The sequence below is a fragment of the Buteo buteo genome, chromosome 2 (assembly GCF_964188355.1).
Source record: "Buteo buteo chromosome 2, bButBut1.hap1.1, whole genome shotgun sequence".
NCBI lineage: Eukaryota > Metazoa > Chordata > Aves > Accipitriformes > Accipitridae > Buteo > Buteo buteo.
This window is the reverse complement of record NC_134172.1, coordinates 77431135-77453809: the sequence shown is the minus strand read 5'-3', so window position 1 is coordinate 77453809 and position 22675 is coordinate 77431135. Positions and strand designations below refer to the sequence as shown.

The 22675-nt window shown below is 37.4% G+C and overlaps 1 protein-coding gene across 4 annotated transcripts; it reads right to left on the bottom strand.

Annotated features, from left to right (window-relative positions):
- Positions 1 to 497: 497 nt before the first annotated feature.
- Positions 498 to 22675, bottom strand: ARFGAP1 (ARF GTPase activating protein 1). 4 transcript variants are annotated; one of them, XM_075020832.1, is made up of 14 exons: positions 22568 to 22675; positions 22334 to 22465; positions 18652 to 18715; positions 17615 to 17724; positions 15901 to 16072; positions 14598 to 14698; positions 13741 to 13830; positions 12965 to 13061; positions 10181 to 10237; positions 9138 to 9170; positions 5805 to 5861; positions 3748 to 3807; positions 2449 to 2525; positions 498 to 1976 (listed from the first exon to the last, which is right to left on the bottom strand). In XM_075020832.1, exons 3-14 carry the CDS (start codon positions 18709 to 18711, stop codon positions 1622 to 1624), a joined length of 1269 nt encoding a protein of 422 aa, XP_074876933.1. In that variant the 5' UTR covers positions 18712 to 18715; positions 22334 to 22465; positions 22568 to 22675; the 3' UTR covers positions 498 to 1621. The 4 variants fall into 4 exon arrangements, with proteins under 4 accessions (XP_074876933.1, XP_074876930.1, XP_074876941.1 ...); XM_075020829.1 differs by having other exon boundaries at positions 22334 to 22650; XM_075020840.1 differs by having other exon boundaries at positions 13741 to 13827; positions 22334 to 22650.

Genomic DNA, 22675 nt, shown 5'->3' with positions numbered 1-22675 from the left:
TTAACCTCGATATTACTATAAGCTCAAAAACCTCTGTGAAGAGAAAAAGAAATGAAGCGTTATTTAAGGTAACTTTGACTACTTAGGTTGGTTGTTTGCTTGAACAAATTAACTAATTTCAAAAATAAAAGGCTTTTTAGGTATGTATTAAGATTTACAGGGTCCACAGTAAAGAACTCCATGCTGGTAGTAAAGCAGACTACGTAACGACATCATGATTTGAAGTTTTCAAGTGAGCCGATTGAGTTTGGGCTGAGTGTACATTTACAACACACCCCCAAAAAATAAAATGGGATATATAGGACACCATTGTTATTAAACTCACAATCCTTCTGTAGAAGTTATGGTTTGTGTCATGCAAAGCAATTCATTGGGTCAAAACTGACACATAACTGAATCTTCTATTCCATTCCTTAATGCTGACAAGGAGTTTCTAAAGCTTTTGAAACAGTGTTTCTTTAACAAGATCCAGGAAGAAAATGTGGAGAAATACAAGATAGAAACAGAGATACAGTTTGATATATTAAAGATTAATTTGGAAAACATCTGCTTAATTTAAATTTTACTATTAAATCCAGACATCTACTCATCTTGAAAGGGGCTTGCTGCCAGCCTCTCTCCTCAATGTTCTCATATTTTCCACCCATTTTTTCTTACAGGAATCTTTTTTATGAATTTGTTTCACTGCCAAGTTGCCAAACTGAAGTCCAAAAGGCCATAAGCAGCAGAAAGATTTCATTTTTATCAGAACAGATAAAATAGATGGGTAGAAGGAAGAAAACAAGAAAAAAACGACTATACAAAATACTCAAACTGGGTGAAGGGTTCAGGTAAGGAAGGAGAACACCACAGCTTTACATTTTATCGGTGCTGCACTGTGCAAACTCTTAACCCATTGAGCAAGAATGGCAAGTAGAGCTACTCTGGATATCCCTTGATAGCTCAGGTCAAAGCTATGAGTTTACACAAATAATTACCTAGCTCTAGATTCCTTATTAATTCTAAGGGGAGAAAATCAGTTTTAAAAGACTAAAAAAACCCACCCAAACCTTCATAAAAGTTTAAAAACAAAGCTCCAATATAAAGTATCGTAAAGACCATCTTGAATTGCCAGACTTAATATCATCAGAGCAATCCATAAGGCATTTGAACTAGATCTATTCAACTGCAGTTTGCTTATTTAATGGCTATCTTTTAAAGACACACCCTGTCCTTAGTTTGCATTAAACACCTCAGGTCATCTCAAATTATATGAAGACTGGATGAATATCTATTAACCTATACATGCAAGACTGTGCCATGAAAGTGTACTTGCACTGATTTTTTTTTCCTTTGAACATTCATGTTAAGAAAGTGACTGTAACCAGCTTCAATAGTGCAAGGAGATTATATTTATCACTATCCTTAAAAAACAGAGAGCCACCTTTATGTAATAAAAGATTCAGATGCTACTTTTTTTTGTCCTAAACCGGGATAGAAGAAAGGAGAATGAATGGGAAGCGCAAAAGTAACAGATCAGTAAGGTCAACCAAGATACTCCAGTTGCGTGTAAAACTTTCTCCCCTCAATGAGCCAGCATAGCCTCCCTTTCCTAGCTGTGCAAAACAGGGTTAACAGAGTTCTACCAGTTCTGGTTATCCCACCCATCATCAGCTGAAGACGCCTTTTTTGTTGCCTTAGGAGGTTTTTTGGTCTTGCTCTCCCCTCCTGTGTTTTCCCAGTTGGTCTCCCAATTTTCCCAACTGTCGCTGTTACTGTTCTTGTTGTTGGAGACTGTTCCTGAGCCCCACACGTCCCAGCTATCGGAGCTCTTCTTCTCTGTGGAATTGTCCACATAGGTCCAGCTCTCACTGCTTGGAGATTTATGAGCTTTCGGTGGATCCGAGTTGCCAAAGGTCTCCCAGAAGCTTTGATCTACAGTATTGTTCTGGTAGCCCTCCCCTCCACTGTTCTGGTAGCTGTCTCCCTCAGCTGGCCTTTTACGGGGGGGGGGGAAGAAAGGAAGGTAGAAATAAATTAGTTATGACAAACTTAATAATAAATGACCACAAACAAGGAAAATTATAATGCTACTGGCCCTTGCTTAAACAAAAAACTGAGGATGAAGGCAGAAGAACTAAACATATTGCTCCAAATGGCATAAGCTTATCTTCTAATGAACAGATTTTTGTTAACAGCCTAAAGTACTAATAGGCCTGGGGTGGGGGGTGGATATGCATTTGGAAAAAATTTAAAATCAAGGTGTCATGCACTATTTTGTTCAGTTTAACTACTGTCATAAACAAACAGATTGAATTCCTTCCATATTACATACAGGAGGATTACTAGCAAAGACAGAATAATTTCTTCATATTTAAAAATTACCTGCTACTACTACACTGCAGAGGACATACAGGAGATAAAAAATTTGTGTTTAGAGAGACACAGAAAATAATAACAAAAAAATACCTTTCAGAATTATCATCTGGTTTGCCAGAAAAAAAAGTGGTGACGTCTCGCCATCCCTTACTTCCAACTCCCTGAACCTAGAGAAAAAAAAAGACACTCCATTCATCCGGACTGAACCAACACTTCTTCCAAGTCCAACAGCAAGAGCCACAACACATTCCTCCACTTGTTCAGATAAAGAGAACACATTTCATCAGAAAAATTTCTCTCATAACTTACTAATATTTTTGACGGGCAGTTACATGGTTGATGTAAAGAACATACATTCAAACATTTGACAGCATTGTGCTGCTGGAAGACGTGAAAAGTAGGCTGAGTTCAGCTTTTTCAGCCATCATTGTCAATAACCGCTTTTGAATTCTCCCCTAGACTTCCTTGACAAAAATGCTGGAATTACTCCTTACATAAAATTAAACTTAATGAGAGCACTAATGTTTTGATGTTATGATTCATGTAACTAGTATTTACATTTCTACTGTTCTACAAAACTACTTCCACCCTGTTTCAGTAATATTATTTCCCTGCCCATGTAAAACAGGCCAAAAGTTGAGTTCTAGAACAAACATTACTGCTAGGAGAATCCTTTGGGGGTTATTATATTGAACTGGCATTGGATTAGAAACACAAATTCTGAAGTGACACCCATGGAAGTTACTACTCTAAGTCACAGATGCAGAGGATGAATCCCAGAATTCAGACTTAAAGTTGCTAGGCTCCAAACAGAACAGGTAACATCACTTATTTTATTCAAATATTCCCAAGATTTAAGGCACTAAGCTGGTACATGATAGAGCTTCCAGAGCTGACTTTCACAGTGCTGGAAAGACAGACCCTCCTAGGTAACACCATACAAGTTATCAAAATAGGTACTAGATTGTGCAGGACTTCTGTACTTAGCAATTGTAGGCAAAACTTACCACATTACCAAGCCATGATAGCAAAAGATGACAAAGAAAAAAGGTACAGAACATTAGTAAGTCTAACCGTACAAATGTAATGCAAGCTGTCTCCATATTCTTTAGCAGATATTTTCTTTTTGTATTTGGGACACTGGCTGTCTTGCAACTCTACATCATGACCTCGGTGAAACTACTGGAGGACTATCATCATACCTGTAGAGCTTTTTAACACCCCAACAGAAGCACTGCATACTGAAAATTGCACTTTCAAAATTTCTGTATTCAACACAAGCAGAGACTAAAGCTGCATAGTGATTCTGTTTCACTACAAACTCTTCATAAGAATATGGAGACTGGCTTACTGTTTGGCCTCCTCAAAGGCAGGCAGGCCACTTCATACCTTGCTGGCCAACTGTGATACCCCCATGGTGACCTCCTCAAATATTTTCCCCTCTTTCACCTATGTGAATCAAAGTATTGGTAATTAGTCATAAAACAACGTTATTATTGAAACTTTAAGACAAGTTTGCTTGTGCTTAACAGATAAAAACAAAAAGTGTAAAAAAAAAACCCACAAAACTGAAAGTTAATCAAAATATACTTAAGTCAAAGCTAACAAAGTTAAGAAAATGACATATAAAGTCCAGTGATCTCTAATGGAGTGAACCTCAGTCCTTCAAAGTTTGTGGGAATTTTCTACTGATATACATACAGTTGGAGGAAGGTATCATTACACTAATGCTGAGCATAAAAACACCAATACAAAAATCCGCAAATGTGACATTTTATAAATACATTTTACTACAACATTTGATTTGGAGAGATTAGTAACCTATCTGATCCATTTTATTCTCTATCTTTTATACATGCTTATCTAAATATTAAAAAGGCTTTGAACTTTGGTCAACCAGAATACAATTAGTGCCTTTCACCAATTAATAAATGGCAGCTGCTCCAAAGCAAGTGACTTTATATAACCATATACATGCTAAGCAGATCACTGAACACTTAATTCAGAAAGTAACACTTATTTAGTAACATTTATTTAGACCTAACAGCACAACATCCCAAGGGAAATAGACCTTTTTTATTATAGAATGCAACATTCCTCATTAAATTGTCCTACAAAATAAAAATCAGCCCAAGGAAATGCACCCTAAAAATAACCCTGAAAATAATGCATCTAAGCACTCTGAAATAAGTTGTGGATGATTCTAGGGAATAGGAAACCAATTAGAGTCTTCTCCTGTGATTTGAAATGCTATGTAAAGAATATTGAATTAATAAAGGTAATGCAAGACAAATTAATTTGTAATGTGATTAAACAATTCTTTTCAATTTGAAAATTAATCCATATCCCAAAGTGGTACTGCTTCTCTTGCAAGAGCAAAATTAGTCTGCTTTATCAAAACCAATATATTTTGGGAAAGGTACGTAAGTAAGTAGAGCACCACATTCTCAGAAAAGACTTCATCAAAATTTTGGAGCTGATCCAAAATTCTAGAAGCACAGAATAAATGCACGCCAAATGGGAAAGATGTAATAGTACATTTTTTTAAACATATGAAACAGGAAGGCAACATTTGACACTGGGGAGAATCTTCGACTAAAATTTCTAGTATCAGTGATCACTAGTCACTTACGAGGACTGCCTTGCTTTTTTTATATGCCCACTAGTGACTATCTGTATTTACTCAGGTCAGTACATGTGCTTTCTTCCAACTGCTGTTGGAAGTGCCATTAGCCACATGGTCACTAAAAATTGTAAAGGGAAGGTGCAAATTTGCTTCAAACTAGTTTCCTAGAAACGACATAGTAACTAGAACTGCTTATCAAAATTTTACTTTAGACCACACTTTGCGTATTAATTTTAACTGACTACTAGAATATTCTGAACGAATACCAAATAAAGGCTGCAAGAACATGTTGCTTCTATTGATAAACTGACCCCATTCATCTTAAACGTATACTTTGCCCCAAATTCTACTGCCCCTAATGAGGCAGCAGATGAACTACAGTTGCTTGAAGATCCTTAGCTGAATTAAAACAATACTGGCAGGCAGATGGGTAAAATACTACAAACTTGACGCTCAAAGATACTACTAATAGTTTTGGGGTTTTTTTATAACTGATTTTTATATCCATTTAGGGTGCATTTTCATCTTGTACCATCTTCCATTATTGAAAGCATGAAATGTATAAAACAGTATCTAATGGGGAAGAATACAGACTCTTGTGGACATGGGAAAGATTGCTGGATGGAAATTACCCTCATTAACCCTTCTTTGGTAATATGCTAGCTTTGAATTATTTCATGTTTCCCCTTTGCTACTGTGCTAGTATATGAAAAAACAGAAGGATGCCCTGACAAACTGGGCAGTTGTGGCAGGAGGAAACAATCACTCCCTAAGTCAGCATAACCATGTTCTGCAAGTAATTTACTAGTTCCAAAGTTACCTTTTCCTGTGCAGGTTTGAGAACATTTTCATTTAATGTCTGACCTAACTCTGATGCCTATTTAAAAGCAAAACAAAAACAAAGTCAGTTATATTTTCCTTTTAAAAAACAAAAAACAAAAAACACAGCCAACATCTCCTGCAGGCTAATTTCTCAGCAGTATCTCCAAAAACATGTGAAGCCTTAAGCTTTGATTCATATAAGCAGAATGAGCTGAAAAGCACACGCAGTACAGCGCTGCAGAAAACATTAAAAGAAAATAAATTAAAAACAGATGCACATGGCAATAGGTTGTTGGAGATGCCCAGAGTCCAAGCAAAGTCTGATCTTGCACTGGAAGCAGAAGCAATGGTTCAACCAGCAATAGCCTAGAAGATGGGCCCCTTCCTTGTTAATGCCTGCAGCCGAGTATTTGGAAGAACTGACCTCATCCGCCCTTATTTTTCCTTACTAATGGAATTACTTGCAGAGTTAGATCTTTTGGGCCAATTTTTCACCAATTCTTCTGTCTTGTAGTGCTGCAATTGCCATCTATTAATAACAGCCCAATTGTTTCCTAGCAATACACAAGAGGCAAAGCTGAGACGGAAGATTTTTGTAATCTTTTTTACAGCTCCAGGTTTACAGGGAGACAAAACAATGAACTTCAGAAATCTATTGCAATCCAGAACAAGTACAAGGACATTGTACTTCAGAGGCATCTTACAAAAATGTAAGCCCACAGTATAAGTCACAAAATTACTCTCATAAGATGATATTGACACAGACAGCAGGGTTTGCAAATGGTTCATTTGAAACCATTTGTTTCCCTACTACCATAATAAGCCTTTAACTGATTTAAACTTTTCTTCAGAATTGCTGTATTATACTGATTACCTTCTGAATTAGCCCAATTAATCCAAAAGGGCCAATTTGCTTGTGAGGCAAACATTAATCCTAAACATTAGCAGAGCCTAATGAAGTTTCATTTCCTAAGGGTTTATACCTTATCACCAACATTTGTGAGGGTGTGAGCTTTCATTCATATTCTTCCTGGGGATGGAGCACCTTGAGCATCTTCCCTCTACAGATTCCCAGGTGTCTAAAAAGCTTTTCCCTTAGCCACAGCACTACTAAGATCTCCACTCTCTCTACCCAACCACCATTATTTCTAATACTTCTACTCCTTACCAGTTCAAAAGTTATTTGAGAAGACAAAGGCAAAAGGTAACCCCATTTCCACCTAGTAAGAAATGTGAATGCAAGTCACGTAAGGCTTGTTTCCAGTGGAAGTGAGGCTAAGATGTGCTTAAGAAAAACAAGAAAGGAGATTTTAAATTTTTTTAAAAAAATCCTTCAGAGTCTATTAAACCTGACAAACCGTTTATGTTCTATAATAAAGAGTGTAATACACTAAGACTAACAGTTCAGGTATACTAAGTGAAGTCATTGCTAGAATCAGGAATAATTCTCATATTATCCCATTTATTTGACCACATAATTTTGTAAATATGGAAAGATTTGGGTACAATTGTGTTTCCATCTGAATTCGCTTCTTCATCTTTACTATTGTTGAATTTAGGATAGCATCCTAACCACCATTATAAACACTACATAATGGGGCATTTATTAAAGAGTCTGCCTTCAAACAACACCCCAGGGTAGTTCTTGGTATACTGCATTCCTGGATCAGACATGCAAACAGAAATCCTGAAGTCATCTGTATTTATGAAGAGCATGGACAAAAGTACAGTGTGTTTTCTGAGAGTGCAGAGTTTGGATATCTCTATCCAATTTAACCTATTTTAAATAGGTTTGAAGAAACATTACCGTATGAAACACACAACATTATTCTAAACAGATTTGACTTAAGGCAAAAAAGAAAAGACAGCTCAAGAGCAAATGCACATATTCAGCACGAACAGCGACAAGGAGTCCATGCACAAGAATATATGTGAGGGTGTTACCGGCTCTGGCTGCTGCTTGTAGCCCCAAAACTTTACCCAGACAGCAAAAGAGAAAGAGCAAGGAAGGTAGAAGCAGCTTTTAGCAAAAAATTGGCAGCATTTTTTCAGGCAAGTTAAGTAGCATGAACCTTTTCCAACTTTAACATCTACTGACAAGACAAACAGTGAATACGTTTGGTCACTGGACACCAAATACACTTTTAAACAACATATTACATCAAAAAGATGTTAAATCTGTTCTACAGAACAAAAGTTCAGATGTTTCAGGAACAAAATTTAAGCTTCAGTAACACCACTTAGACTCTAGAGCACCATGTTACTGTGGTCCTTGTCAGTAGATGTGATGAGCTTTTACACTTAATATTATATTTACATTTGGTAATAATACTAAAGAAAGAACAGTTTTCTAAAAGGGAAACCACCAGAAGGGGTGAAAGAAGACTTGTATGACACTTAGTTTTTCTTACGTAAGCCAAGCAGCAAATACTTTAAAGCTTCTAAATATCAGTTTGAGTGCTTTGACAAGACATTTTTGTTGCAAAACATGCACAAGTTTGGCTTGCTATTTGGAGTATTAATATCCTACTGCATACATCTGTCTGAACATCAACACCTGCAGTTTCGCATTTGTTTTGAGCAATAGCACCCTACCCATATCAGAAAGCATGCCAGGGTAATGCTATACATAGAAGAAGAGTTATAAGTCAAAGTAAAACTCCCTATACCATATAGTAATATATGTAAGCCCTCTCTCACTCAGAACTCTGGCACATTAAGATTCCTATTCTTTTACACATTTTCACATTTGAATTTAAAACTTTTCCATGCAAACAGATCTTGCTGATGTCAGAGCTCTGGGTAATTCACGTCTGACTATCTCTCTTTTAACCCTAGTTTGAAAGAGGAAATGCTTTTGTAATTGCTACTTTTTAAAATACACACAAGCAAGTTAATTTAATAACCATATTAAGCAGTTCACATTTGTAGTATCTTACTAGGCTTTAGCGATGGAAAGACGGTTTGCATTATATTTTATCACCAAGAAAACTACTTCAAGATAGACCACATTTAAGGTTCACAGAAATAAAATAAGGGTATTTTAAGTTTGCAAGCATGCATGAATTAAAGCATTTAATTCTACTGCCTCTCCAGTACACCCGACAGTTATACGCAGCAGAGTATCACTGTTTATTTCTTGCTTAATTTGATCACTGCAGTTGATTGCAATTCCCATGGAAATAAAAGCTAGAACCTAAAAATTACTGTGCACTATGAAGGAAAAACACAATGGTCTGTTGATAATCAAGTCTAAATCAATTGGTGCAGGCAAATACGTGACATTTAAAGCCAATTACAGTCAATAAGATAGAGCTAAATCTATAACCACCTTTTGACTTGCTTGAGATCCAAATCTGGTAGCCTGTGAAAAGAAGCAAATACATTCAAGTTTACTAGGAATAAAACCTTTGATTTTTAAATACACATATTTAGAAATGCAGCATGATCCTCTCCAAGATGAGTGGACCTTTGCCAGAACTTCATAGTGAACTGAGAATGTCCATATCGCCACCTCTGGCAATCCAGACTGCTCTGAGGAAGACCAGTCTTTCTCAGCTTACAACAGGGGGAAGAAAGCATCTTCAATATAGGCTAGACCTTGGTGGGCCAATGTGGATTAGTATCAATACTTTTGTGTCTCATAACGTCACCCAAAGTAAGAGAACTGTTATGCTCTTAAACTATTTAAACTTAAGAGATAACTATTATGCTCATAAAAGTTCAGAAGAATACTAAGCAAAACTGAAAAAAGTTGTAATGCATTATTTTCACAAAAATATTTAATCACTTTCCACCATCATCTATGTAAAACGTAGTAAATTTTTATTTTGTCTGGTTTTAGTCTACAGTTAGTTGAATGATTGTCATCTAAGTGCATGAATTTGCAGAACATGCAGAGCATGAAGATCATGCCTCAGTTTTTCCCAAAGTGTCCCTCTGGGCACAACCTCTGCCCAACAAGCTTTCTATTTAAATTGACAAAAATGCTGTAGTTAGAAGTCAAAGGAAGGAAAAAATATAAAACCATCAGCAGTTTGTAACTTGGTATTAAATTCCTGCTGAAGAATGAAATTTGGCTTTACTTGGCATAGACCAAAATTTCTGCTTGATAACAAGATTTTTGTTGAGTTCTTTCTTGATGCTTATATCCGGTGGACAAATTTACAAAAATGTCCATTCAGAAATGTGAGAAATAGTTAAGACAGAAATCTGCATTCGAGATGGATCTATTTTATATGCCATAGGCAAAGATACACAAAGAGCAGGATTTAGTTTGTCTTGATAATACTTTTAAAGATACATCACTATTAGAACACTAACAGATTCTCTGAGTTTACAAGAATTACACTGAAATACATTTTGGTTACTTACACCCTCTTTAGCAGCTGAGGCAATTTTGCTTGCTCCAGTCGTGAAACTGCTCCATCCCTTTAAAGAAAGTGAGAATGTCATAAGCTATGTGAATAATAATAGTGAATAACCAAGTGTACAGTATCACATGTTCAATTAAGTCAAAATGTTCGCCAATACAGCTCGTCCTGTAGTCATAAGAACATAGTAAGAGCAAAAATTATAGTCTCTCACTTAACTGTAATATAGCAATGAACTTCTATTATTTATGTCAAAACAGCTGCAATTTGAACAAAGCTCGGTGCTTCAGATGTTATTCTACTAAAAATGGCTACGTGAAAAAAACCTCCTCCCCACCCCTCCCCCCCAAGAAAAGTTAGAGAACAAAAAAAGACATTAAAACCTTAGTAAACAGAGATTTGCTTGTCAGCAAATGAGCATGGAATGGGGGAAAAAAACCAACAAATTAAAAAATAAAATAAAATAAAAAAAAATACCAATGAGCAGCTAAAATGTATGCCTGGAAAAAGTTGAAGAGCAAACAAGAATCAGTGCTCAAAAATATGAGGCAGCAATTCATAAAATGCCCATTCAGCATTTTTTTGTTTCATAATAAAGCTTCAACCTGCTTCTTTCCTGCAAAATTTATCTTTAAAAACAAAAGAAACAAAGCTTTATTTTGCCTTATTGGTTCTTGGAAGATCTGAAAACCACTGGCCATTTCTTAAAAGACTTTTCTGTAATGAATCAGAAAAGATTTCTTCTAACTACTGATTGTCAGACACTGATTAAGAAACCAGCTAAAAGAAAGTGGAGTGGGAGAGTGATTCTAATGATTAATTTTTATTTTTTTTTTACCAAAATCATTAAAAATCACTTCACAGCTGTTCAGATTTCAGTTCTTGTAAGTAACTCATTCATCCAGCATCTGCCCAAACAAGTAAAACAAGTGGGGAAAAACCCCACCATACCTGAACGGATAAAAAACAGAAACAAACTTTAACATGTCTGTGGTTCTCCTTGTATATAATAACAAATGAAGAAACAGATAGAAGTCTTTTTTTTCTTTTCTTTTTTTTTCTTCACCCCCTAATTTTAAGCTGTGCTGCAGAATCTTGTAAACACAGTGCTACGAATGCAAGGTTAATATCCTTGTCTACCACTGCCTTTTATCAATTTGATTTCTATCAAAGGGTAGATATTCTGTTTAAAGTGTGGATGTTTTGGTAACATGTTACCTTTTGGGTAGATTTCCATACAAAGGCCGTGAATGGTAAAATCTTTTTCTCATTACTCCTTCTACTTAATTTGACTACACCACATATTTGAGTTGAGGAAACTTCTTTTAAAAAAAGCAGCAAAAAGTATTTTTTGCCTATCCTTTTGAACTCTCTTCATTAATTACCCTTCTTGTCCCATGCTGAAACACTGAAAGATGATTATGTCACCAATTGCAAAAAAGGCAAAGTGATGTGTCTTGTGGTTTTAGGTTAAGCAGAGTCTCAAGGGACTCAAGACAAAATCTAAACTGTCATTACATCTGTTCCTTACAGATCAAGTTGGATAGCATAGTCGGTGTGGTTCTCAGAAAATGTTCCTTCTATGCAACAGCAGAAAATAACGTATATACATAAATGTAGCACATGTAGAAAAAAAAACAATCATACGCAGTGGAAGGAAAATTGGTTTCTTCACCAGGATGAATATGCATGCAAATATTCAGTCTCTCTATAACAACTTAAAATTGCACTGTAGTATGTATCTGTGGTCACAAGGGGGCATTTTAATCATAAGTTTCAATAGGATCATGTATTCAAATAACAGTTGACAGTAACTTGGACAAGACACTGTCATGTCTCCTTTGCTGTCTTAGCATATCTGCAATACATTATAGATGTGGTTTCTAACCTGAACTCTCTGGCCTACAATCTATGACATACCTAGAAAATATCATCAGACGTATACTAAGCACCCTGTGGGATCACCTGGAATACTGTTCAAAGGCTCAGGCATTAGCTTTTTTTATTACGTTCTAGTGAAATTATTTAAGGAAAAAAACAAACAAACAAAAAAAAACAAACAATGGAACCTTGTGTGGATACTTAGACTGACGAGGCTCTACAGAAAACTACTGGCCACTAACCCTGGTAGAAAACCTTACTGTATTTCAAAGCGACTCCAAATCCCAAATATTGTTCAGCACTGTTACTTTGCAGCCTATCAAAGCACCAGTATGTCTCTGACTGCCTCCAATTTTATTCCCATTTTCCTTCAACAATGCATCTTTCACTATCTCTACTTTAATCATGACAACTGTTCAACCATATGCTGTTATCTCTTCACACCCTGTCACAAGTATTTCAAATGTTTTCATCACTACTCAGGGCTTCTGGCACCCATGTACACACACATTTCAGTTGTTTTCCACTGAACATACCCAATATGGTTAAGCTATTTAGAGTACTACCAGCCTAACTGCTATTCCCAACAGGTAATTACTTTTTTTTTTTCCCCTCCAAGCCCTGCTGAGTAATAATTCTTAATCCATTGCTATAGCCTAATTTTCTTATTTCTATAAACTGATACCAGACATAATTCCTAAGTTTTGCTCAAGTTTCTCCCTTCGTTTTGCCTTTTAAAGTCCACCAGTATCTTCTTCACTCTGAGAATACAACCAATATTCTACATCTCTCTGTATCTACCTGCAGCCTTTAGTTTCTCTTCTCCGTTTATATTCTCCCATAACAGGATAAAATAGAAGAAAATCGTAATTCAGGTCACAGAAAGCTTCAAGCAATTCCTTACCGAGTACAATGAAGACATAGCATTATTCAGGAAGTCATCCTCTTTTTTCGGAGGGTTTACTGTGTTTCCAAACCCCACGTAGCGATTCTCTTGGCCACTACCATAAGAAGATGAATAAACAGTATCTGTATTAGCATGCCTTCATTAAAACCATTAAACAAAAACTGAAAAGCATGGAAGAATGAGAATTGTTTAACAGACTTCGAAATACACCTGGAAAAAAGTCCTAAAGCACCTAGCACCCAAAATACAAAACCCCTCACTTCATAAAGACATAACACCAACAAGGACCCACTGGGGAGTCCTTGCAAATTAATGCGTCCCCTATGCAAGCTAATGCGGTCTTAATGATTCTCCAGGTTTAACAGATCACTGATATCAGAAGTCTGAGTAAATCCTAATAAAGTGATACATGAAAACAAGAAAAGGAAAGAAAGAAGAAAATAGTGTTAGCTTTATAAATACCCCTGTTCAACTCAAATCACTGTAAGATACTATACACACTAAAAGTCCCCAGTTTGGAGCCCACCACAGTAACATTTTGAATTACAATCTCTTTCTTTGGTGCTATTCAAACATTTTTGTTACACAAATGCATTAAGAGGCACTTTCCTTCATCTTATTCTTTATCATATGTTATCAACATATTTTTAATAGTAAACAAGTTTAACTTAACCAATGAATCAGGACTACAGTTGTGTAGCTGTAGTATAACATCCAAGTCTTTGTTATGCTAGAAAGCCATGCACTTGGAAAGTTAATAAATATTGCATTACCCTTGGTAAGAGTTGACATCATCATTTAACCAGTCTTCAAACGCCTTGTCAGAAGAGGCAGTTGCAGTCTGAGATTGTCCAGCAGAACTACTGAAATGAAAGATTTACGAATCAAACTGCAGGCAGCAAAAACCACTAGCTCAGCAGTGCAGCTTGACATATATCATCATAATACAGGTGCAAAATTGATTATTTCTTTAGTCTATCAAGTAGGGAACTCTAATGCAACCACTAAAAGCCACTGGAGTATTGAATGAATAAAGCAAGAGTAGACCCAGACACAGACAATGCTACTTAAGACTACAGCTAGCCCCTGAACTTGCTGAATGATGGTCAGGCATGAAGCACTTGTTCGCTTGATTTACAACTGCTTTTTCAGTTAACTCGATTCTTTAGTGCAAAGAATAACAAACACTACATGCAAAAGCAAAAAAACAAAAGTGCTGCGGTCCAGCTTTGATGTTCCTCTTAGTAATTGGCAACATAAGGAAGCAGCCTGTTTCTTCTTCCCTGGCATTCAGTCACAAACTGGAACGGCACTGCAGTTAAGGTAAGGCTGTGACACACTATGTGTGACTGACACAATGACTAGTCTCAGGTGAATTACAAGTCAAGATAAAAACAGCATGGCTTGTCCTCTGCTCTTGCTGACTTGACTCTGCCATGGTTTAAGGTTCAGGTGAAGGAGGTGGGAATTATTACAGAAATTAAAGCCCTGCTACCTCATTTTCCTTAACTTCAGCAAAATAAATGCTACTTCAGACAACACCATCAACAGAATAGAACCAGCAGGCATTCAAACATCAGGTTTTGATCCTGCTGTACCTATATCAGCATTAGATAACAAGAATACATACCGATGAGTGGAAGAGAGAGACATTTTAGGCTGAGGTGGGGTCCAGTTCCTGGCAGGAGAAGTTTCAATGGACCACTCCTTGCCTTCAGCTACTGTAGCTACCTAGAAGAGGCAGGAAAATAATCAACAATGCTAGATCAAAGTTTTCAAACAAGTTATACACTGGTCCTGTAAAGTGAGGACTAGTCATTTTTCCAATTTGCTGCCAGCTACATAGACCAATTAATTTGTGTTTTCACAAGAAACTGATTTTTTTCTGAACTCGGGCTAATAATGTTGAACTGAACACTGGTTTTATTTCAGGCAACTGATTTTAGGCAACTTCTTCCAAACAGGCAAATTTGGTTTGCAAAGGAAAGACTAGATTAATAAAGAGATGTAAGCACTAATCACAGAATAATGGAGAAGAAAGAGGTGGATTTATTTCTAGCATAGGGTGGCTAAAACACATACACAGAATTTAAATGTTCTCTCTGCCTCCTTCAAACAAAAGGCCTGAACTTCATCTCTTCACTCCATACAGCTCCTCCAATCCAAGTCATAACTTCAGCAAGTTAATATAAAATTTCCAAAAGCCTTGCCACAGAAACTCCATAGTTTCCCATTTCACATACCAAAAGGCCTACAGCACAGAACTTACGAATTCTTTGCTTTCGTCAAGATATTCCACTTTAGCCAACTGCCTCCTATTCCCAGCAACTTACAAAGATGCAGAGAGACAACACATACAACAAACTTCAAAGCTGCATGGATATCCCAGTGAGCACAGAATGTACCCTCTTACCACTTCGTGGTAGGGTCAGCATAAAAATACAATATCCTTGTAAATCTCTAAGCTCACAAGTTCAAGTTGTTTGTCATTTCATTTTTGGAAATTCCAAACCTCCACAAAATGATAATGCCATTACAATTATCAATTTATTTGTTCATTCATTTGGCAAATTAATTTACCATTTTGTTACTACATACACAACAGATTTATCAACAACCACTTCAGACAAAACTGAACTGCTGAAGTAGTAAACTGTCTACTGTGGATTGGGACAGCTCCGCTGACTAACTAGTTGCAACAAATTGCAGCAGTGAAAATCTGAGCCACCTCAGATAAATGCAGAAAAGAAAGTTTCTAAAGAAAATGCTTGCAAGAGTTGGGAAGAAGCACTAAGACTTATGCCTTTCAAGAACCTTTGCAGAGGTTCAAAAGGTTGCTACTTTTCCTTCCCCCATTCAAAAACAAGTGCTTACAAAGTACTTTGATATTTTCAGATAGTAGGGGATGAGGACACACACACAATTGAACTTACCTGATCTCTAAAAAGAGCTGCAGCTTTGCTGTTGTACTTCTCTTGCATTGACCAGCAGGGATCATAGTCATCTTGAGACTCCAAGAACTCTCGAAATTTGCTATTACCTCCAGCCTTCATTTTCTCCAGCTCAATATCTTTCCATTTGTCCATGGTTACAGAACGTACAAAACTGAAAAGTGTTTTTTTTTAAAAAAATAAAATAAAAATCACAGATTGTTATAATTTCCTGCTATATCAGCAGGGACAAAAACACCCCACAGCTTATCACAACCTATCTCAACAGTTGGGAGTATAAACATGTTAAAGAACAGTCTCCAAGTATTGAAAGATAGATCATCATAAGAAGGTGGTCAAATCCGCACCAAAATAAGCTAAAATCATGGCATTTATTGGCACTTAAGAGACAGTCAACAGAAGACAAGTGATGGAAAAAGCAACTTTCTTCAAGTCCAGAAATTAACCTAACCAACTACATAAAACAAACTTTTCCCATACTTCTTTAGTCTGCAATTTTCTTTTCCTGTCTATTTGCACAGTTACACTTAAATGACCTGCGAGGACAGCTCCTGTCATACTCCATGCTTCTGCTCATAATGACCATCAGTTACTGACAGCTCAACGGTTTAAAACAGCCTAGCCTATAACGTGACCTCATCCCAGGGCATTTATGACTGCAGTTGGCATCTCAACTCTGCTTCGAGCCATAAATTCTTGCTACTGCTCATTAAACTATATTATTAAAAAACCCAAACAAACCAAACACCACAAAACAAAAACACAGAAAACCCAAACAGTGCCCTGTTGTTAAATACCAGGTCATGGGGGGGGGGGGGGGGGGGGGAGTGAGACTTATCACCCTCAAGAAGGCTCTTTAAAACTTGTATCTTGACCAATTTCTTTCTTTTTGTCCCTAAAGAAATACCCTTCATCACACCTCTTCTCAGTAATTTCATTTTTTCTTTCATGTAACATATGAAATAGTTCCAAACTCTTATTTCCTATGCAATTTCTACTCACGAATGAGCTTCAAATCACATCTTGAAAAGCAAAGCACATACTTCTGAATGGCCTCCTTGCTTTGGTGATTTCCCTTCTAGACTTTCTCTCCCTTTCTCATTTGAGTTAACTATCCCATGCTCTGCCCCTGTTATATATACAAACACTGTGAGTCTCCAGAACACATAACAGTTCTTATTCCATAGATTCCCGTCTCAGTCAAGTATGCTTCTTGGAAAAAACAAAAACTATCATTTCAAAAAAAAATAATCTCCTGAACAGAACTGTTTTATACATTTGCATACACTACAGAAACATTCTGTAAACATACTGTGACTTTTTTTTGCTCAACTCTCAAGTTGCTCTAGCACTACTTCAGTTTTAATTGATAAAGATTATACAAGATTAGAAGAACAGAGTACAAGGACTAGCACAGTATCACCAAACACCACTGCAAAACCTCAAGGTGTAGCTAGAGACATTGCTTTCTAGAACTCAGCATAACATAGCTGCACTGGTGCAGCACACGCCCCAACTAATTACAGACAAGGCACAGAGAGTAAAGCTCACTTTAGAGAAGAGCATGAAGCAAAACTGCCAGTGAAATGTTGGAATCGAGACATTCTATACCCTTCCGAAACAATACATTCTGTTCACAGCCATAATGCACCCTGAGGTAACCCAACTCAGTCCATCGTCTGCTTGAAAGGCTGACCTGAGGTGAACTCCCAAGCCTCGGTGTTTTCCTGAGCACTCAAGACAGATCCAAATTCCATAGGTCACACTCACCCACTGGGGGTTAAATGCACCACATTCAAAACAGACCTGCGAGAGAAAAACAATTATCCGTAACACTCAGCCATCACTTGTCCACATGAAGTATTCACAGTACAGCTCAAAAAGTCAAATCATGAGAACATTACAGGCACAAAATAATTTCAGAAGGGAGAGTTCTTAGTGTTTGGCAACACCTTCCCTGACAGCATAAGCTTCCTTCAAATATTTATTTATGCTGTGTGGAAAGAAATACTCATTAACTTGCCTGACTTGGATTATAAAAATTACTGTACCAACTACCAAAAACCAGCGAGGAAATACAGATGAGCAAATTGAAACTAACGAGCAAAGAATTCAACTTGATTTCATTTCCATATTGTCTTGAAGGAGGAGAGAGTAACCAAACTGAATTCTTGAGGTTTGCTTGGCAAAATAAAGATGCAACATATAAAGTTCGGAACATTTATTCAGTCATACTACAGTTTGGCAGTAAATGATAGATCTAAACAGAGGTTTTTCTTAAAAATAGCTTTATTGCTCATACAGTGCAACAACTTAAGTTCTTATGATTGGAATCACCATTCAAGGTTTAATGGGTTGATATAAATAAAACTGAAGCTGTCCATGGGCTATCATATTTAAGGTAGCGTATAATCAAGCTACTTGAAATAGACCATTTTAATTAAGCTGTACCCAAGACATCACTTATTCAAGAGACTCCAGGGGTTACAGCATTACTAGAACTTCTGAAAGACTTGTGCCAAATATGCAACAACGTATTATAATACATATATGAATAAAAGTTACTGGAACTAACACAAATACGAGATATCCAAATTTATATGTTACCATTAGTTAGCCATCCTAGGGCTATAAAGACAATAGCTGTAGTAGACCACAACATACATCTGCAGTAGGTAAAAAGAGACTTCAATTCTACAAAACTAATCTAAAGAAGATTATAATTTTTCTCACATTGTTCTCATCTTGTGCTCTGACTTCCTTGAGAACTTTCCTTGTTCTTGGACTTGCCATGATTCTACAAAAGGAGAAAAAGAAAAACAAAAAACTAAGTCACGTTCAAGGATTTGATATTGGTAAGATGTTCAGTACCTTACAAGCACATCTCTATGAAAAAGAGCTTGCAGTCTAAACCACTGAATCACGACCAATCGCAGGGGAAACAACAAACAAACAAAACAAAACACCGTAAAACCCACAACCTTACTTTTCCATTTACTTTGCACGTTTTGAGGGATTTAGTCATCTTCATTTGTTCGTTGGAAAGGTGTAATTCAGCCATAGCTGAAAAGGTGGAGAGGGGTGATAAACATGGGAACTCTTCTATGGCATATGTTGTATCAAAACAGACTCTTACTTGATGCTGCTCCCAGACCCATCCACTACCCTTTCTTGAAAGCACTTAATAATCATGCACAATTACACAGGCTCACTTGCATACAACTAAATAGACCTAAGCAAAAAATAGCAGAAACTGTTACACTTAAGAGTGCTGAACACTTTGCTAAAAGAGCGCTTTACTAGAAGATACAAAAAATAATGATTTTCCAGAAATATTGAGTTTGCTTATCAATTGAATTCTAAGCAAAGGTGGCAATTATTGGGAACTTTTACACAAAATAGAATTCTAATTCCAACAGTCATGTCTCACTGGCAGACCACATCATCTTACTCTAATTTTTATGAAGCATGAAATGCAGCAGCAGGGAGCAGTGTCAAGCTACAGATAAAATTCCCATTAAGAAAAATATGTGACTCACACAGCACACAACCTGGAAAAAATGAAAGGACACAAACCACTCATGATTAAAAGAAATACAGTGTAGGGTGCAGCATAAGACTGCAATTTAGATAAAAAATGAATTCACAATTCCAACTAATTTGGTAGTACAATATTTTAATTAACTTTAAATAAATAACATCTCTTCTTCCTTTTGACTTCCAGTCCATCCTTTCGTTTCTACCCCAGAAAACAAACTTGTAACACGTAATAAAAAGCAAAGAAGTCACCAGGCTGACTAGAAACCGCACCAACTACTAAACGTCAAGCTTACTGGTCAGTCAAGATATGAAGCAAAAAATAGCAGGCCAGTGTTTTCATCAAACACCGGTCTGAGAGGCAGAAACACCTTTATTCAAGTCTTTGACACTTGTTCACTGTGCTATTTGACTTAACAGTCATCAGTCCTTAGATTATCAGTAGGATTAACAATCTTGCAATAATTTTAGAAGGTAAATGATTAAGCGTTACATAAAATTGCCACAACCCAGTAGGAAATGGAGCGAGAACGTATCTTTAATTAGAAAAGCAAGGCTATTTTAAAAAGAAAAATGTTACAGGTAAGAAAACATTAGATTTGTGTGAATGTGACAACATCAGTTTCTTAGACATCTCTAAAGCAGAACAGCCTTCCTGTGAACTGCAACCACAGTGGTACAATAAATACAATGATACACACCAGCAGCTAAGACAACATGATTCAGAAAGAAATTAGCTCAGCATTGTACCTATGTATTATCACTGTCAAAAGCAGAAGTCATACGTGGCAGAACTCACTGCCTTTTATCTAAAGCACTTACTCCTTTGTAAACATCTTGTTGACAAATACATAATTCTGTGTAATTTAAGGAACAGTGTTTTCACTGACATTTAGAATATGCTACCTTTCGATCTTAATTTGTATTAGACAAAACACGTAAGTTGTGAGAAAAAAGTGGTTTAGACTGGAAAGGTTACTGCAATTAACAGTTAAGATCTTCCAGTCACCCCGCATCAAAATTAAAACTGAATAGAATTATTCTTATCAATCGTCAAATGGAAATTGTGTAACTTTCAGAAAAAGGAAACAAAAGTGTGGCAAGCAACCCTTGTATAATGAAACACACTTTCTCCAACAGCATTCCAGTAACAACATTAAATTTTACCTAACTTACTCATGTGCATGTGAGGAGGGAGGTAGCGCTACACATAAAATATGTTTGCTCATATCCTAAACAGAGGCCATAAACACATTTACATGAATCAAAGTCCGCATCTTCAATTCCACTATTTGTCATTGTCAAGAGAAGGGAAAATTCTTCCTCTGCAGTACAGAAATAAAGTAAATAACTTAGCAGTAATAGCCAGGCAGATAATTGTGCATACTTTGGGCCCTCCTCTTTGCCATTTTTGTTATATTCTCTTTGCATGCCAACTCCCTTTCCTCAGGGCTGTATTTCCCCAGTGACTCCTTGTACATTACCGACAAGTTACAAGGTCCCTCTCTTTGGCTGGCCGCTCGTCCCCCCTTACCGCTGTCCTTCCTTTAACATTTTTTCCTCCTTTTTCCCAGGGTTTCCTTCAGAATAACTAACAGAGGCAGGCCTTCCAGAGCAAAGGCCTTCCAGCCTCAATGGCAAATGATCATTGCTGGAGCTGAACAAGAAAGCCTTTTCCACTTCAATTCTGCATACGCCAAGAATATTCAATAGAGCAGAATGAGACATACATCCTACAACAGCCAATATCCACATCATTTACATACAGCATGAGTTTCAGATCTCCAACTCCAAGATGACAGAGGAAGCAATTGCCTTTGGGTCTGCCATAACTGTTTTTTTGATAAAAACTTTTTAAAAGAAAGACTTTGGTCAACTGCAATCTGAATACATGCCCACTGCAGAAGCACTAAGTTCCCTGACCAAATCACCACATCTGCCTAGTGGGAAGGCAGAGCTTCATCCGTACAGCATCATCCAAGAAAAGGAGGCAGTAACTAAGGCCACCAGCTTCTCACCTTTCTCTCCTCCAGCAAAGCATTTAGAAATGAAGGGGGACAAGGAAAAAGAGTCACGCTCTAAGCTTCCTAGAAGGTAACATCTTTAGAGGTGCCTAGTCTATTTTCAACTGTATTTGCCCACAAAGTTGTAAGTGATCCAATTATCATTGTTTACCACCTAAAAGCTGAGCCCTACTAGCTGACTGGGTACACAGCCATTGTGCTGTTTAAGTTTCAGGAGTAAATACTAAAGTAACAACTGTGCAGCCACCTTAAACAAATAGGTATTGTTTTGCTCTGATGTAAATGGACATGAGCAGTAAAGAAAATGTTTAGTTTAGGAGTAAGTTTTCATTGATGAATATAAATATTTTGGACTAAGCGGTCCAAGGTGGAAATAGACAGCTTCACACAGACCAATCTCACGCCCTTATTTCCCAAACAATCTGTTTCCAGAGTGAAAACTACAAATGCACCATATGAGTTTCCATGTTAGGAATCTTTAGCTTGCTAAAAGCAAGCAAAAAGGCAGAAGTGGCACTAGACACTTTTAAGTGGAAATGAGCTATAATAGGACTTTGTTCCTCTGATGTAGCAGCAAATTCACGCAGCCAACCTGCACAGAGCTTTGCAATTCAGTATACAAAGATTAAGCGGGTGACGTGGTCTGCATGATTCCATGGTCCTGAAACTTCCCTATGGGTCTCACCAGGGCAAAAAGGCCACAGATGCCTCGTCAGCTGAAGAAACGCTTTGAACTAAACACTGCCCCCCATCTTCACGGAGCAGGCAGGGTTGACTTTCACATCTATACCAGGGACTGTTGCATACTTTTAAAGTCGTGCAGTTTTGCGTACTCGGAAGCGCAGCCGCCTTACCAAGAGCTTCACGGGGGACGCGAGGAGGGCAATTTCTTCACGCACACCTGCGATATCTGGATCCAAGCTGAGTCCTGGAGGCCTCCTTCAGAACATGGCCGGATTCCCGGCGAGCACACCGGCCTCTCCTTTCTAGGAAAAAAAAAAAAATAAAGATAGAAGAGGAGGGAAGGAAAGGCGGTCGTGAGGAGAGGTTCAGGCCTCCTCCCCGCCTCGCCAGCCTGGCACTACCACCTTCCCCCAGGGACCGTCCTGTGTGACAGCCCGGGGAGCCGGGCCCAAGCGGGGCGGACGCTGAGGCACGGAGCTACGGCTGAAAAAGCTCAGGGGGCCGAATCTCTC

Bases quoted from the DNA above. Each gene is read 5' to 3' on its own strand.
- ARFGAP1 (XM_075020832.1), bottom strand. From the start codon at position 18,711: ATGGCAAGTCCAAGAACAAGGAAAGTTCTCAAGGAAGTCAGAGCACAA. The intron at 13,831-14,597 runs GTATGTATTCTT...CTTTCATTTCAG, and splicing joins TCTCTCTCTTCCACTCATCG to TAGTTCTGCTGGACAATCTC. The intron at 10,238-12,964 runs GTAAGGAATTGC...CTTTCTTTAAAG, and splicing joins CTATGTCTTCATTGTACTCG to GGATGGAGCAGTTTCACGAC.